The sequence below is a fragment of the Arachis ipaensis genome, chromosome B2 (assembly GCF_059453495.1).
Source record: "Arachis ipaensis isolate K30076 ecotype BB chromosome B2, ASM5945349v1, whole genome shotgun sequence".
NCBI classification, from domain to species: Eukaryota; Viridiplantae; Streptophyta; class Magnoliopsida; order Fabales; family Fabaceae; genus Arachis; species Arachis ipaensis.
In genome coordinates this window covers 43,323,395-43,342,142 of record NC_142437.1, presented here as the reverse complement: position 1 = coordinate 43,342,142, position 18,748 = coordinate 43,323,395, and the positions used below count along the sequence as shown (strand labels likewise).

Genomic DNA, 18,748 nt, shown 5'->3' with positions numbered 1-18,748 from the left:
TTATGGATATGACATGATGTCAATAATGCTTCACCCCACAAATTGTAAGGCAATTTTGCATTTAGTAACATTGAATTAACCATATCCACTAAGGTACGGTTTTTTCTTTCCGCCAAACCATTTTGTTGCGGAGTATATGGAGCGGAAGATTCATGCACAATACCATGTAATTCACAAAAGTGATCAAATTCATTAGAAAAATATTCTCCACCTCGATCACTACGAAGAACTTTTATTTTCTTATCATGCATATTTTCTACTTCCATTTTATATTTCTTAAACATTTCAAAAGCTTCATCTTTATTTCTAAGCAAATACACATAAGTAAATCTAGAACAATCATCAATGAAGGTTATAAAGTATCTTTTTCCTCCTCTAGTAATATTGCCATTTAGCTCACAAATATCACTATGAATCAATTCTAATAAATGTGTATTTCTTTCAACCTTAGGAAAAGGTTTCTTAGTAATTTTAAATTGTATGCAAATATCACATTTCTTATTAAAATCCTTGTTACTAAGATCAATATAGTTATTCTTTTGCATATATTCAATTGATTTGTAATTTAAGTGTGCTAATCTACTATGCCATAAATCACAAGAATCAACAACATACAAGGAAACATTCACTTTATTAATACTAAGTTTAAACATGCCTTCAGTACAATATCCTTTTCCTATGAATACATCATTCTTAAGCAAGATCACTTTATCGGATTCCATTACAACTTTGAATCCTTTCTTACACAAGAGACTAACAGAAACTAAATTTTTTCTCAAATCTGGAACATGAAGTACATTTATTAAACTTAATTTCTTTCCAGATGTAAAATTTAATTCCACACTTCCTTGATCACAAACTTTGGCTGAGTTGTCATTGCCCATTAAGACTTCTCTATTGTTCACTTCTTCATATGTTTTGAATTGGTTGCGATCATTGCAAACGTGAACAGTAGCCCCAGAATCTAACCACCACTCAAGTGATTTTCCTTGTGTTGCTATGTTGACTTCTGTAACCATGCCAATATGCATGTTTTGTACTTTTTCTACAACCATAGCAATTAGATCCTTCTCTTCCACTAAGTTGGTCTTTGGTGCTTCCCTTTTCAAAAGTCTACATTCTTTGATATAGTGTCCTTTCTTGTGACAATGATAACACTCTCTTTGTCTCTTCTTATCTTGCTTTGAATCTTTAGAGAACTTTCTTTTCTTCTTATTGGTGTTGTTTTCACCAATATGATTCACTTTAGAACTTTGAGAAAGATACACAGCATCACGTTTTCGAGTTTCCTCCTCTATACGTATATGCCTTAGTAATTTCTCAATTGTGAAGTCCTCACCAAGATGTAAAAGTTTCTTCCTATAACCATTCCAAGATGAAGGCAATTTTGAGATAATTGCTCCAACTTGTAATGATTCAGGGATCACCACTTGTAGATCACGAAGTCTACTTACAAGGATTTGTAATTCATGAATTTGATCCATGACAGGCATAGTATCATTCATAATAAATTCAAAATATTTCATCATAATAAACTTATCTGTTCCTTGTCGTTCGGTATTGTACTTTTCTTCCAAAGATTTTCAAATTTCTAATGGTGATTGAATTGACATGTAGAGATCATAGAGTCGGTCGGATAAAGTATTGAGAATATGACCTCGACATGCAAAAGTATCTTCATCACGTTTCTTTTTCAATTAAACAATCTTTTCTTTCTCTTCCGGTGTGGAATTTTCAGCGGCATCGGCAATTGGTGTAGTCTTTGGGTCAATCACATATGCAAGATTGAGAACTGAAAGAAGAAACATCATCTTGTCTTTCCAACGGTTGAAGTTCGTTCCATCAAAGCGATCTAATTTGACAAACTCTTGATTCATGACCTTGAACGTAGTGTTTTGATCTTGTGCCATCTTCAACAAATATCTCTCTAAAGTTGTTGTGTATATAGTATGAGAAGATGATAAAATCTTATATTTGTGTATTGGTTTCAAGGCACGATTAGATCGCTTTCTTTAGAGAGATATTTGCCCCCACACTTAGTTGCTATAGGGTTGATGACAATACTCTCCCAGGATACAATGAAACCTAAGAATTTCTTAATTAGCAATAGTAAGAAATTCTTAACTCTCTTGAACTTTAGAAGAAGGAGAAAATAAGGCTTAAAGAAAAAAATTTTCTCTTGAAGTCCATTTTGAGTATAAGGGATATTTATATATATGTGTTGCATGAATAACTAGAAGTCACGTACCATGTTGAATGGTTGTGACCCTTTGTTGCTGTGTGAATAGTCACAACTCTTTATTTGTTGTGTGAATAGGCATAATGTATCATTTCACACACTAACCATCACATACATAAATATATATCACCGGTTAACAAATAACTAACTCAAAACCGGTTAAGATTTTAACCGCTCACTTAAATATTAATATTAATTATTAATAAAATTAATATTAATATATATAAATTTGTAAATATCCTTTAAACAAGACGAGAAAGGAAGGGGGGAGGGCCGCTTCTGCTGCCATCGAGCCACAATTGCCGCCGCTAAAGCTTCTATCGCCGTTGTTGCTATTTGGGTAGTCACCAGAGAAAGTCGCTGCTGCATGAGGGGGGAGAACGAGCAGAATGCAAATAGAGAGAAGAGGAGCTCTTCGGAGGAGGAGAAGACCGCGTCGCTATGATTCTGGCCGATGGAAAATGACGCTGTCATCATTGGAAGTCATTACCAGAGTTGTTGTTGCTCTGTTCTCTCATTTCTTCTTAGTTACAATAAGTATTCTTGTTCCAGAATCCTCGCCGTTAGTGTTTTGGTATTAGTTTGTTAAAGATTTTGAGGTATTGATATCGTAGGTTTGAGTTACCATAATTGTGACTGTCGTTGCTACGTGGAGTCATTGGAACTGCTAGTACTGCTGCTGTTGCCATTAGTTCGGTTGCGTAGTTGAGTCAAGATTGAGGTAGGGGCTTTTTCTTAACCTGTTGTATTTCAAGGAATTGTCATAAATCAATATCGATGTAAAAAATATATTTTTAATGATTGTGCGAGTCTTATGGATTAAATTGAACTGTAATGGATAAATGTGATTGATTAAATGCTCAAATAGATTATGGCTGCTTTGCGAGATTAATTGATGAAGTTGGTTTGTTTGTGGTTATGAACTATGATTGCGTTTCTGATTGTTGGAAAATGATTGGTTGCTGGAATTCTTGATTATGTTTGATTGGTACATATTGAGAAACTGTTCGATTTGGATGGAACCCTTGAAGGGTGGAAAGGTTCGAGTTTTAGGGAAGGTTCTGCCGAAATTTTCATAGGAGTATTTGAATAATAAGAATGATGGAAACTGGTGTTAATTTCATAAAAACTAGATACTTTATTTTGAAGTTTTATTTGATTAATTTTGATTAAAGAATTATGTTTTGAGAAGTTTTAGTGAATTTGAAGTATTTGAATTTGATTGGTAAAATAGAATGATTTTCGAGTCTTTTTGGGAAAGTCTTAAACTTAAAAATGAAGTTGAAATTAGTTTTTGGAAACTTGTTTTGAGATATAAATGTTGTGGGGATGGTGGTTCGTCCCACCTACAGTGAGGACGGTGGTTTTTTTTCGCTCACGGCTCGAGGATAAAGTCGAGAATAATTATTCTTGTGATGAATATGATTACATAAAATTGTGGTTTTGATTATGATCTTGGTTATATTTGATTGTGATTATGATTGATGTTTTGGGGATGGTGGTTCGTCTCGCCCACGGTGAGGATGATGGCTTAGTCTTGCTCACGGATAGACAAGTTGAGATTGAGGATTCCCTCTCTTGTGTTATAGTAGACAAGTGGGATTGAGAATTCCTTCTCTTGTTACATCAGAGGATTGGCTAGAAGGTTGAGGATTCCCTTCGATTCAATTTTTGATTGTGGTGTGAACAAGTTAGGTTGAGGATTTTTTATTGTTGCATCATAGTCTCTCTCTAGTTGTAAGGTGAGAAAGTACTCTCCTCTGAGTGGGACGGCACTCTCCGTTATTTTATATGGCATGGCCTATACCTCTAGGAGAAGGTGAGAAGGCACTCTCCTTTATTTCATATGATTCCTCGATGATAATTCCTCCTGGAGATGCGCAACAGATAGACAATGTACGGGTTAGCTATCAGATGTGCCGGGTCTAGTAGTTTAACCAATACGTGAGCTCACGGCCAGTAGAACAAATATGCATCATGTGCACTTGTTTGCAATTATTTGGGTGTGCATAATTACTTGGTTTGCCTAATTAATATTCTATTGACTGCTAATTGTACTACTTGTCATAATTGTTCGCTATGTGTGATTATTTGTTTGACTGTCTGATTACTTGTGATTGTGATTTAATTAGTTCAGATTTATTGTAGATTATGGTGACTTGTAAGAGATTGACTAGATAATTGATTGAATTTTGAATGAATTTTGGTCAGAAGCCTTGATTGCGTGAATTATCTCTCTTGGTATGTATTAATGTGTTGTAGTATATTTGTTGAGATTGAAATAAATAATATGCGAAATTGGATTTCAGATGATTAATTGTTGTTGTTCGAAGAGTTGTGTGAAGGCAGGATTTTAAAAATGAAATGGATGAGGGTTATAGTCTAAATTTGATATAAATTGGTGTTTTGATATTTTTTAGTTTTGGATGGAAAATCACATGATTTTGAATTAGTGAGTAATATGCTCAATGATCGAGACTTAAGGAAAGGATAGTTTAGTGAAAATATTCATAAGACGAGTAATGATTACTGTTGTAAAACAAATTTTCTTATATATATATATATATCTTTTTATGAAAATTTTGAAACTTCTCTACTGAGACCGTGGAGTTAGGTTCTCACCTCCTACAGCCCTATACATTTCAGGAAACCAATGAAGAAGCCTATGAATAGTTTACTGAACATTTGATCGTGCTTTTTTGTTGTATTATCTTAGACATTTTTTTCTTTACCTTTGTTATCGTTATTTACATTTTTGTGAAGAATAATAGGAGTTGTGATTTTATATTATATGTTAGTATATTACTTGTATATATGTTTTTTGCATATGTAAAGGTGTAGTGGAGCTTTGTATGTATGTATGTATGTATGTATGTATGTATGTATTAAAGAAAAAAAATTTTTGGTTTTTCAAAAAAAGTCAATAAGGATTTCAGATAAAAGCTCTTACTATTTATAGTCATATATAAAAGTTGCCATCCTCGTTATAGTGGTGCAGCCAGAAACGTAACACTCGTGGAGGTGAAGGTGTTACAGAGAAGGAAAACGCACAAAAGTGATATACTTTTGAAGAAAAATATGGTAGTTTCACTAGACCGAAAAATAACATATCCTCTTCAAGGAGGATATCATGATTTTGATATCATATTAAAAAGTTAAGAGAGAGTAATAAAAAAAATGTTTGTGTGTATTGAAGTTGTGTGGTAGAATACAATATACAAAGGTAAATATAAATATTAAGACAATCAAAATAATAATAAAAAAAAACAGCAAATTTGGTGAAAGAAAAGTACGAAAATGGCACACGCAACAACTACTTACAAGAAGCAACCTCGAACAAGGGCAACCACCAAGAGGAAGATAAATTTGAAGAAAATAGAAACTCTGAAAGCGAGAAGGAGAAAAACGATTTTGTAGAAGAATAAAAGAGAGAGTGTAGTTTTCAGAGAATAGAGAAAGCCTTTAAAAAGTGAATAAATGAAAAGAGAAGGGAAGGAATCATGTTTATATAGTGACAACAACAAAAAGGTAAAGTCACCTCACTTTAAATGATGGCGCACGGTTATCGAAAAGGCGCGCGATTACAGAATGAGAAATGTTACAAAAACATTACAACTGTTCAAATCATGTCGAGTCTCCAACCTTTCCAAATACAGATCACGTTGAGTTTCCCGACTTGTTCCCTCAAAATATATCGAGAATCTAATGTGAACGATCTACTCAAGCGATAATAGCAACATTTAACGAACAACTTGACTGAATGTTTGAGCCCGATTTACAAGAACTCAGCCTCAAAAAGGGCGCTATTCATACCCTGACTCACAACTCAAAGCCGGTCCCAAAATAACTAAGGCCCACTTCAAAGTCCAAAGTCACTCTCCCTATACTCCCGACCTCATTTGTACCACTTGGCTTGCAAAATCTTAACTTCACCTACAAACATGTTCTTATTTTCAGATATAAGATTTCAACAACCCCTAGATAAAAAAAAGAGAACAACCACCCACCATGATAGGGTGGATAAGTTATAAAAAGATAACTTATCTTTATTACTATATAAATATCTCATTAAACTCAGGTATTTCTCAACTCTAATCTACACAAAACATGCCTAAAGCCTTTGCTAACTTAAACATCAGAATCCCTTCAAGACCCCTCCCCCCAAACCTCTCTAAAAAGCTCGGACGGCATAACTTTGACAGAGGAAACATCGGAGTATCCCACCAAAGAGGAGCTTGGACCTCGCGTTCAAACCCAAATCACATTGGTTTCAAATAAACCCTGGAACAAATGTAAATCTATAAAATTTACAAATAAATTCAATTCCTAATTTTATTCATTTCAAACAAAGAATTTAATTTTAAAATTAAACCAATTTCAATTTTATTGTATTGTATTCTAAACATATCATAAATGTTATAAAATTAGATGGTATCATGAAATGATGCACTATAAAGTGCCCGTTCATTTCAAAGGATAATAACCAAGTAACCAGCCCCCCTTCTCACCCCCGAAACAAAACAAAAATGCGTCACTAAAATTATCTAAATGGCTAACACTTTTTTTCTAGCTAACTCTCCCGTTTCTTATACTAAAACTGTTGATTCCATAGCATTCTCCAATTTAATAAATTGCTAATTAGCATCATCATTTATCATTCTGCCTTTGAAACTCACTGGTCTCTTTAGGTATGCAACAAATCAATACATCCATATTAAATAAGGACACTGCACAGGAACTTACTACATACAATGCTCTGATGGGAAAGTACTTGGGAGCACAAATGTCTACCCTACATAATACACAAGGATACGAAGGCTACACAGAAATGGATCATGCCATTTGAAAATAATCAATTCAAAGCATCATAACATACCCTTATCGAACCAAGAAGCATAATCATGCAAGATACAGTAAAAGCGGCAAAGACTCCACATTCTTAGGCTGTGACAGTTTTCGGTTTGACCCCAATTTTTCTCCAAGAAATACTAGGCATGATTTGCTTCTTGTCAACACGATCTTTGTACTGGATAGCAAAGTTGAGCAGTGAATCAAGGAGAGAATCTGAAAGAAGGTGTGGCTTGAGTCCCAGCTCAACAAGCTTAGTGTGCTTGGCATTGTAGTAATGCTCCTCTGCTTCCACTCTCGGGTTTGGCACGGTTATGGTTTCCACATTGAGCCCAAGTTTCCCACCAGCTTTTGTAACAAGGGCAGCTAGTTGATTGACTGAAAACTGCTCGGTAAACTGGTTGAAGACTCGGAACTCCCCAGGGTTTGCAGGGTTCGCAATGGCAAGCTCCACGCATTGAACTGTATCTCTTATGTCAAGATAGCCCCGAGTCTGAAATATGTACATTTCACAATACAGACAACATAAGCCGCAGAGAATTTGATAACTTTTCCCATAGCCACATGCATCAGCTCAAAAAAAATTTAGATAATCAAATGAAGCAATGGTTAAAAGAGAAATACAGAACTTCATTTAAATTGCTGTCTAATGAGGTGAGCTGAGATAACATTTAACATCTATTCAAGAGCTGCTAGATATCTGGACTATAGAATAGGTTGCAAACCTAGTAACGTAAAAATAACATTAAATGAGATCTAAAAGGTTGCTATTTATATCTGTTTACCATTTCCCAAAAATAAAAACTAATTCTCAGAGGAATGAGTTCCATATTTTCAGATACACATAAATAATGAAGGCACAAGTTTTCATGAGGCAATGTAAATTTGATTCTCAATCTGACACATGTCGAATGCAACCTCAAAATTAGATAGAAAATGTTAAAGCTAAAATCATCCATGGTAACACAACAATGCAAGCACAAAAGAGAAAGGAGAGAGGTGTAGGGTAGCCCATTCCTCTAAGAAGCTCCATCAAATCCCTCTACTTCTGCTCTCCTCGTATAAAACAAACAATTCATATTCAAGAATGCATGCCCTTACCATACCAATCATCCAAATGTCATTCTTCTACTTATTGAAAAGAAATTAATAAATAGAAGGATCAGTTACCTGGCCTCCTTTACCATATACAGTAAGTGGATGACCGACGGCAGCCTGAACACAGAATCGATTTAATGCAGTTCCAAATATGCCATCATAATCGAATCTGTTGCACAACTCTTCATGCATTGCAGTCTCATCTGTCCTTAATCCATATACCACTCCTTGATTCAGATCAGTTGCTCGAATCCCCCAAGCTTTGCAAGTGAAGGCTATGTTATGTGAATCGTGAACCTTGCTTAGATGATAAAATGAGCTGGCTTGCTTGGGATACGGCAAAGTATCTGTCCTTCCATTGTGAGTAATGGTAATATAACCCTCCTCGATATCAATATTTGGAGTACCATATTCACCCATGGTCCCAAGCTTAACCAAATGACACTGCTCTCTGAACTCTTTTATAGCAAAAAGAACATTCAGTGTACCGATAACATTATTCTGTTGCGTAAACACAGCTCTTGGCCGATCTATCATAGAGTAAGGTGCAGATCGCTGCTCCCCGAAATGGACAACAGCATCAGGTTCAAATGACTTGAATGTTTCCGTTAAGAACTCAAAGTCGCATATGTCACCAATGTAGAGCTCAATACTTTTTCCAGTGAGAGATTTCCAGCAGCGGATCCGATTCTGAATGGAGGATATCGGTGTTAGAGAATCCAATCCAAGCTGGTGATCAAAGAGACGTCGAATAAGGTTGTCAACAATCGCAACTTCATAACCCTTCTTAGACAGATGAAGAGCAGTTGCCCAACCACAATAACCATCTCCACCAATGACCATGACTCGCTGTGGTTTAGAAGGTTCACCAGAGCTAGTTTGAACTGGAGTTTCTATGCTAGTTGAAACTGCACTAACTTGTAATACCAAACTTTTTCTCGGTTTCTGTCGTTGCAAGAAAAGCTTTCTAAATGGATATGTAGAATTGTTGCAAGCAGCTGAGGTTGAAAATGACATTGAACATTGGTTGAAAGGTTTTAAGTAAGGTTTGTTTCTAGAGAAGATAGTCAGGGAGCTAGAAGACGATAGCAATTGAGCCATGTTTAATCCAATGTTCGTCTAACTTCCTGCAACACGTTCTTGAAACAAGAATAAAAAGCCTGTTATTCATATTTAATTTCAAACAGGAACGAATTATTCCTTCATCAAGAATTTAAGGATTACTTCTTAATTATTCAAATAAATAATACAATTTCCAACTATGTGGATTCAAAGCAAGTCAAAAAGAGTTAATACTTGTAGCAATTAGCAAGCATCAATACATATCAAAATGTGATGAATAAAATCAACACAATCACCTATCAAATTGCACAATAAGCAATAATCAAGTAATCATACTTATCTTAGCGGAAACTTGAAAGGTAGGAACACCGGCTAGCTAAGGTAAAAATTTCCCAATCTTTTAAATGCCTCAAGACTAGATCATCATTGCATGATCATTTAAAAAACCAATGCCGTACAAAAGATATTCTAAAATCTCTTCGAAAAACTAGGCTTGTTATCAGCTCTTACCAAATGAATATCATTAACAATTATTCATTATTTTTAATTTAAAAGCCACTCATTTGAATTGCACATATAAGAATAATGGACCTAGTTCTTAGGTAAGTAATAATTATTTCATCAAGCCATTAACATAAGTTCTAAGCTTTGCAAATAATAAGCAAGTTACCACAAAGGAAGAGCAAAAATTTGAAATTTAAAAGGCAAGCATCAAAAGTGTGTAAACATGGTCAATTATAATATACAAAGAAAACATACCCAGTTAGAGAAACGGAAACAAAAACACTTATCACAATAAGAGTTCAGAGCTAAGAGTAGTTAAGATTGAAGAGTCAAATGAGTTTGACGAGTTAATACTCAACTTGGCCCCTGAAATTTAAGGTCGAACTCAAATTGACCCCTAAAATTTTTAAATGACCCAAATTGGACCTGCAAATTTATAACCATAACTCTCGTTAGCCCATAAGCTCATCTCCGTTAATGGCGTGCAGATTTGGCACATTAACTTGTCACGCTAAATAAAACAAAAAAGACATCTTTTTATATTGGCACCTAATCTTCAACAAAATAACAGGATAAAATGCATCTCGTTGCATGACCATCACTGGTAAGAAAGAGATGCATTTTGTGTGAAACGACATCATTTCATTGAAGATTGGGTGCCAATATAAAACAACGTCGTTGTATTATCCAGTATGATAAGTTAACGTGTCAAATTAGCATGCCTGTTAAAGGAGATGAACTCAAGAGCTAAAGCTAGTTACCATTGTAAATTTGGGGGGGTTCAATTTGGGTCAAATAGAATTTTAGGAGTCAATCTAAGTCCAACCTCAAATTTCAAGACCAAATTGAGTATTAACTCAAGTTTGACTCAGAAGTGCTGGTGCCCCATTTAAAAATAAAATAAAACAAAATAAAACAAAATAGAAATTGAAAAAACAGGAGCCTATCAATGGCGGAATAAGGGTACTCACATTGTCGCATATTACAACACAAAAACTTCAAATTATCAACAATCGAACTAAACCTAACTGCCCCAATGATGTCAAAATCCTCAAATGATGTCAAAAAATAAAATACTAGTAACATTACAGCCAAATCAGAGTAAAAAAATAACCATCAAACTAACCCTAAATAGTCAAATATCAGTCTCGGATATCCAAATCAGTTAAATAAATGCACCACCTAAACCTAAAATCACAGTATTATTATCAAAGGGACAACAATAGAACTGCAGGTAAATTATCAAACAATCAAACAACGCCTGAGTAAACACTAAACAGTCAAACAGAGGTAAGGAAACGGCCTACCTGCAGGCTGCAGATGGACAGGGATTCGGCGACGGCGAGACGGCGCGATGGTGAGAGGCGAAGCTGATACGGCGGAGTTCCGAGGGAAGGAGGCGGCTGGAAGTGTGCGAGGAGGGGTGAGAAAATCAAGAGGGGGGGGGGGTGGTGCAGTGTTCTAAAGGATGGATTTTTATTAAAATATAACTATTCTCGTGTATGTTTGTAAAAGCAAACTGCAAATGGGATGGCAAGGAGCATAGCAGAATATGGGATTTTTTTTAAATAAATAATTTAAATATTTTATTTATAGATATAGATAGTTTGCATCATATTTAATTCATAAATATTTACTAATTTCATTATATTTACTAGTTTATTTATTGGATAAATAAATTAAGATTATTTATATTTCGTTTACACGGTAAATAAGATAATATACAATTTTATTTAGCTTTATCTTGTTTACATACAAAATATGTGTATTTGTAAATATAAAAATATAATTTAAAGAAAAATAAAAAATTAATAATTTAATTTGAACCAATTTAAAAAATAAAAATTAATATATTTTGTTATTATTTAAATTCACTTTAACTAATTTATATCTCCTCTATATTTTAAATTTTAAATTAATAACTTTGTTTGTTTATACTGAATTCTAAAAAATAGAATGTTTTAAACAATAGAGAAGAAGAACGATTTCAATTAATAAAAAAGATGAACAGTTTCAAATAATATATTTTTATTCTTTTTGAGTATTAATTTAAATGGGTTGGTTTCTAAAAAATAATGTGTTGATTTTAAATAGATAGTTTCAAATCACGTGATAAACCTAGTCGTTCACTAATGAGTGAGTTAAAAGTTAAAACCGCTCATCTTTCTTATTATTTTAAAATCGTCAATCTTTCATATTATTTGAAACGTTCTATTTTTAAGAATTCACAAACAAAAGTATTAATTTAAAATTTAAAATTTAAAATATAAATAAGATATAAATTAATGGTTTAATAATTCTGTTGGTCTCTATAGTTTTACCAAATTTTTAATTAGGTCTTTATACTTTTTTTTTCTTTCAATTGGGTCCCTACACTGCTTTGATTTTATAATTAAGTCCTTTCTAATATAAAAAATATTAAAATTAACTAAATATTTCTTTTAATTTTTAAATTGGTCCAAATTAAATTAATAATTTTTTATTATTTTCAAAAATTATATTTTTATATTTATAAATACACATATCTCGTTTACAGTGTAAATGAGATATGTATATTTTTCAACTTTCATATATCTCGTTTGTAAATAAGATAAAATTAAATAAAATGATGTCTTATCTTATTTATAGTGTAAACGAGATGTAAAAAATTTTAATTTGTTTACACAGTAATAAAATATATAAAAAAAATAAAAATTAGTAAATATACTATAAATTATCTATATTCGTAAGTAAAATATTTAAATTATTTATTTAAAAAAATTTCACAATATGCTGAAAATAAATTATTTTGTATTTAATTATATTAACTTTAATCTTTTTTTTATGAAGATATTTTAGTACGCTTTTAAGAATCGAATTGGTTGTTAAACTGTCATAACTATTGGTTCATAGGTTTATAAGTTTAATTGTATTTTTTTTTTTGAATCAAAGGGAGCTCAACACATAAAGTGGAGCAATTAAAAGAGCTACAAGGACTAACAAAATTCAATAAACCAACCCCTAGTTATCTTCGGCATGGCCATTAACACCTAAATGGGTCATCACCACTCCATTCCTTAAAGTACCTAAATGACCTGTTTATGATGTCCTCCACGCTGGAAGTATTATCTCTGAAGAGCCTACTATTCCTTTCTAGCCAGGTTGTCCAAATAACTGCAAAGAACCCAATGAACCACCTCTTTCTGTCTACCTTTCTTACAGATAAATTCGTCCAGCTTTCAGAGTGATCCTTTAGTGTACCTGGAAGGCTCCACTGTCGTCCCAAGGCCAGCAGCCAAGCACACCACACCTGCCATGTGGTCTCGCATTCCAGGAACAAATGAAAAGCAGTTTCCTCAACCTTATCGCATAGCACACACCTATTGTCCTGCTGAGGAATAACCCGGAATCTACAAAGGCGATCCTTAGTATTCACCCTTCCAACCAAGACAAACCAAGTAAGCAGCTCAACCCTGGGAGGGACAAATCCTTTCCAAACAGCACGAGTGAAGCTATAGCTTGTGATTTTCTTCGGTAGGACTTCCGCATGCAAAACCTGCCCAAAGGAAGCCGTTGAGTAAACTCCTGTTTTATCAAATTTCCATACCACGCCATCCTCTTTTTCAATGATGGGCTTGACCGACTGTAACAGCTCGTGAAGCTGGTGTACTAAATCCAACTCCCATTGGAACAACTCTCTCCTCCACTGAAAGCTCCAGATCCATTCTATCCCATCCTAAAACCCACAATCCCCTATAACAGATCCTTGAAGGGTCGAAACCGAGAAGAGTCTAGGAAATAGATCTTTCAACACCCCAGGCGGCAACCAGTTATCCTCCCAGAACCGGATTGTTCTGCCATTACCGAACTCCATAGACAACCCGCTGATAATCTTTTCTCTCAGCTGCGACTCACTAATTTGTAACTGGCAGATATCCCGCCAAGGACCCCCTCTGATGGGAGCTGGCTGGCCGTGCAGCATCACAGTAGGATTCATGTTGTTGCAAGAGCAAACAACTTGCTTCCATAAAGGACAGTCTTCTTTTGAGAACCTCCACCACCACTTGAACAGCAAAGCTGTATTTCGAATCACCGCATCCCCAACTCCCAACCCACCTGCCTGCTTTGGAGCCATAACTATCTCCCACTTCACAAGCGGTACCCCGTGCCTCCCATCCTCTGTACTCCACAAGAATCGTCTTTGTAGGGAAATCAACTTTTCTGCCACTGTCTTCGGCATCTTATATAGGCTGAGGTAGTAAATAGGCAAGCTATTAAGAATCGACTTAATTAGGACCAGCTTACCCGCTTTGTTAAGAGTCTTTGCTTTTCACAAACTGATCTTATCTTCAACCTTGTCAATCACCGGTTTCCATGTCTTTACCAGCCTCGGATTTGCTCCGAGGGAAATACCCAGATATCTGACTGGCAGTGATGCCTCCTTGCACCCCAACAACCGGCACATCCTACGGACCCACATCCGATCACAATTAACCGGTATAAAGTTGGATTTTTCAAAATTAATGTTCAACCCAGACATCAGTTCAAAGCATCGGAGTAATCGCTGATAATTCCTTATGGTCTCCTCCTCAGGAGGACAGAAAAGAATTGTGTCATCCGCAAACTGCAAGTGAGATAACTCGATGTGATCCCTCCCAAGTAGTAGTGGAGATATACGACCATTCCTTACTGCATTGCCAATCAGTCTATGAAGAACATCCACAACTAAAACAAACAGAAATGGGGACAGCGGGTCACCTTGTCGCAAGCCCCTTTCCATTTTGAAAGGCTTCGTAGGTGACCCATTAACAAGAACCGTCATAGATGCAGAGCTGACACACTCCTTAATCCACCCTCGCCATTTTTGACCGAAGCCCATCTTCTGCAGAACAATATCCAGAAAGCTCCACTTAACTTTATCATAAGCCATTTGAAAATCCAGCTTTATTATCGCGGCGCTCTTTTTCCGTGATTTCAGCCAATGCACCGTTTCGCAAGCAATCAATGCCCCATCATGTATTTTCCTCCCCTTTACGAATGTGCTCTGAGTCTCTCCAACCAACCCCGGCATCACCTTCCGCATCCTCCGAACCAACACTTTAGAAATTACCTTATAAACATAGCCCACCATACTAATCAGCCGGAGGTCCTTAATTTCTCTGGCTCCAGTAAACTTCGGTGCCAGCGTCACCCAAGTTACATTTGCATCGCTAGAAAGCTTAGATGACTGGAAAAAACCCACCACCGTATCAGTGAACTCCTTCCCTAGTTCATCCCAGCACTTCTTGATGAAGTTCATGTTGTACCCATCACTACCTGGTGCCTTTGTTGACTCACAATCCCAAACAGCCGCCTTTACCTCATCAGGCGTTGGCATCACCTCTAGCTCTGTTACCTCTTCCTCATTGACTTGCTGAACAAGCCCTTCCCGGAATCCAATGACCGGAGATATCTCCTGGTGGTACAGCTCCTTGTAGAAGTCCCAAATACCAACCTTAATTCTTGCTTGGTTCCTGACCATCCTCCCATTGACCATTAAGGCCTCAATCCGATTGGATCTACGACGCGCAGAGGCTAAATTGTGAAAGTATCGGGTGTTTTTATCCATGTCTTTTGCATGACGAGATCTTGATATCTGCTTCCAATGCAGCTCCTTTCTGATGTACCATTTCCTACAGAATCTCACTAGCGCTTTCCTCCTTACTTCAATAGTCCCATCAGCCATTCCAGTACTAACTATGTCATCTGCTTTTTTGATTTCATCCTCAAACTGCGTAATCCTTTGGTCTATGTCTCCAAATTTATCTCTATGCCATCTGGTAAGTGGAGTTGACAAAGCCTTTAACTTGTCCAGAAAATTTTCCTCGCCCAAGCTCCTCCACTCCTCCTTTACTATCCTCAAGAACCCATCATGCGTAAACCATGAGTCTAAGCTCCGAAAAGTTCTTGGCCCACCTCTATACCGAGTTTCGTCCATAATAATTGGGCAATGATCAGATAACCCTCTCGGCCCCCTTCTCAGTCTTGTTCCCGGAAACTCTTCTAGCCATTCTAAACTAACCAGACTCCTATCAATGCGGCTACATGATTATCCTCTGAACCAGGTGAACGAGCGATCAGTGACTGCTAGATCCACTAACTCCATATCCTGTATCCAAGCTTTAAACTCTGTTGCCGACACCGGCACCGAGGTAGCGCCCTTCCTTTCTTCCAGATGTTATCTCATTAAAATCCCCCATATAACAAAACGGAACTTGACAGAACCCAGATAAGAAGCTTAGCTCTTCCCACGTGACCAGCTTTTCCGCCCTATCATGCGGACCATAAACTAGGCAAAAAGCACAGGAAAAATTATTTTTCAGTAGCACACCCTCCACACATAACCAGCGAACTCCTTTATAGCAGTTGGTCATCTGAAACATTGTTTCATCCCACAACAAAAGCAGTCCACCTGAAGCCCCAACCGACTCAACAAACTCCCATTTAACGGCACCATCACCCCACAATTGTATGATATCAAACTTAGTCACAATTTCTTTCTTCGTCTCTATCAAACCTAGCATATGCACTTTAAACTTCTTCCGAAAACTATTTACCATGCTCAGTTTACCAACTCCCGCCAACCCCCTAATATTCCAGGAACTAAAAATCATTGTAAAGAACTGATACACACCTTTTTTCGATTTTTCGGTCGGCTCCTTCTTGCCTTTTCCTTCTTCTTCGCCAGCTTTTTCTTCTGAGCTATTACCTCATTCTGTGCCTGAAGTATTGCCATGATGTCATCTTTTTCATCATACTGCACCGCCCCAGATTCCACTGCAAGCTTCCATGCTTCCCTATTTTCTTCCATTTCAGCTGTCCATCTTTTCTCGGAGGATTCCATCTCGGCTTCGCTTCCTACATCAGAACAAGCATTGCGCAAGCGCTTAGAATCTCCCCCCTTACCCCCAGTCCATGCCTCTGCTGCTACATCTATACTCCCCTGAGAGTCACGTATAGCCCCACATCGTGTAGAACCCTCACAACACTCCATCATGACCCATGGCTCGTCTAACCCACGCCCCTTCCCTGTCCGCATCACAATTCGGCCTCCCTCACTTGATTCATTCCCTTCCCCCCGACAGCACAACACATCAGCTTGCCTGCCCACACCAACCCCCACAGGTCTGGGACCCCCGTCGAGTTGGTTCACTACCAACCCACACTCCACCGACGGCAGCGTCCCTGCATCAGAACCCCCCGACTTGGCTCCCCGCTCCTCTCCCCCCAGCGGTTCACTTCCTTCTCCCTTCCTCTCATGAGACCTGCCCGATTCACACAGTACCAAATCCCGCACTCCCAGACTCGGACCACTGCCCCTAGTGCAAGTCGCAGACCAGATCAGGCCCCCTTCGCCAGTAGCGGCCATCGCTCCATTATCAGCCATCTCCGTGGAAGACTGCGCCCAACAGCCACACACACCAGCCGTCAGCACTGCGGAGATCACAGCCTCCGCTTCGCAGTTCCCGCCGGCCTCCTTCCCCCTCTTTGCAGTCAGCGCGTCCGCACCGCCCTGATCCACTACGATCGCTGCGCTGCACCGCCTTGGAGAAGCGCACTTCCCAGCCCTACCCGACAGCAGAACTCCATCCATGTGACCTCCAACCCGCCTGCTACTAGGTCCAAGGAGGAGATCCGTTCCTGACCCAGAATGAGGCACAGCATGTGGGCCTCGAATGTTGGAGCCCAAACCTTCCCCATATTGCTTGCTGAAGTCCTTATGGGTCATGGATCTTTGGCCCAATTCACTTGGCTCCATAGCACACAAGCCCACCCGCACCTTACTTGTAATCTCGCCTACAGCAACCACCTGATCTCTCCCATAATCCTAGGATTGGGTCCTTTTTGACATGTCTTCTGCTAAATCTGCCATTTCCCCTTTGAGAGCAAAAACCGTTTCTCTTTCCGTTACTGTGTTTGAATTTAAAAAACTGTTACTCCATTCATCAAAAGTCTCATGATCAGTTACAATTCTACCCTCCTCCACTTCTTTTGGCCTAGTCAGCATGGCTACCTCCGCCTCTGCCGTATCACACCCTCCCATCTTCATGGCCTTTTCATGCCGATCGGCGTTACTGACAGACATCCCATCATGCCCTTTCTCAGCCTCAGTTGCCAAACCATCCGAAGAACCACTTGCACCACTGCCCACTTTCTTAACAAATATCTCATACACCGACGAACCCACAGATAATCGGAGACTTTCCGAGATAGGTTCAAACCGCCATGTATCAATCAGCATGCGTCCGGCCCTGAAAGACGTGCCCACAGCTATGCCATTATCACATACTACCACCTCACCCCACTGCGCACCAATTGCACGGAACGTATCCTCTGTCCATACGTGTAACGGAACACCATGACACTCAATCCACACTCGTCTCTTGTCATATCTATCACTCTCATTCCAACGGCATACATTATGAAAGGACTGCCTCATCCCATCCCCGCACTCTTCCAATGCCTCCTCGGCACTCTTAACACTATCAAATATCAACAAAGCCGTGTAATTCCCCAGCTCACAGATTCTAACAATGTGAGGCCATACCTTTCGGGCCAAATCATTCAAAAAACTGAAATCAATTGGATCCGTGGCACTCCCAATCACACTCCTCTGCAGCCATTTCAAGTTAGTCGTATCTGCAGAGACTCCCAATCCCTTAGCCCCCAATTTCGGCTGACCCTCCGTATGAGCATGTGTAGGAGGATTCACAGTCAGAGATGGAGGACTCCCATCTGTATGCTCCCTCTCTTCAGGATTGACCCCTACCTGCCGTTTCTGTATCTGTTCCTTAGCCAAAGGCTCGGGCTGTCTTTTAACCGCATCCCTTCTGTACCTAGTCTCCCGAACGAAGATTTCTTTCCCCCTTATCTTCATGCAATTCATCTCTGCAATTGCCTTCAGTGCTCCGCCCTTCGTAGTATACCGTATGAAGGCAAACAGGTATAGCATCCCATTTCTCATCTTCCTTGCGAGAT

General features: G+C 38.0%; 2 protein-coding genes across 3 annotated transcripts; both read right to left on the bottom strand.

The window, feature by feature from the left end:
• Nucleotides 1-6,861: 6,861 nt before the first annotated feature.
• SQD1 (sulfoquinovosyldiacylglycerol 1) lies at nucleotides 6,862-11,295 on the bottom strand. 2 transcript variants are annotated; one of them, XM_016327935.3, is made up of 3 exons: nucleotides 11,059-11,295; nucleotides 8,258-9,324; nucleotides 6,862-7,580 (listed from the first exon to the last, which is right to left on the bottom strand). In XM_016327935.3, the coding sequence occupies exons 2-3, from the start codon at nucleotides 9,284-9,286 to the stop codon at nucleotides 7,179-7,181; spliced, it is 1,431 nt and encodes a 476-aa protein (XP_016183421.1). In that variant the 5' UTR covers nucleotides 9,287-9,324; nucleotides 11,059-11,295; the 3' UTR covers nucleotides 6,862-7,178. The 2 variants fall into 2 exon arrangements, with proteins under 2 accessions (XP_016183421.1, XP_016183422.1); XM_016327936.3 differs by having other exon boundaries at nucleotides 8,258-9,312.
• A 1,478-nt stretch (nucleotides 11,296-12,773) lies between these two features.
• On the bottom strand, nucleotides 12,774-13,455 carry LOC148573779 (uncharacterized). Its single transcript, XM_088505837.1, has 2 exons — nucleotides 13,375-13,455; nucleotides 12,774-13,286 (listed from the first exon to the last, which is right to left on the bottom strand). The coding sequence occupies exons 1-2, from the start codon at nucleotides 13,453-13,455 to the stop codon at nucleotides 12,774-12,776; spliced, it is 594 nt and encodes a 197-aa protein (XP_088361963.1).
• Between the last annotated feature and the right edge of the window lie 5,293 nt (nucleotides 13,456-18,748).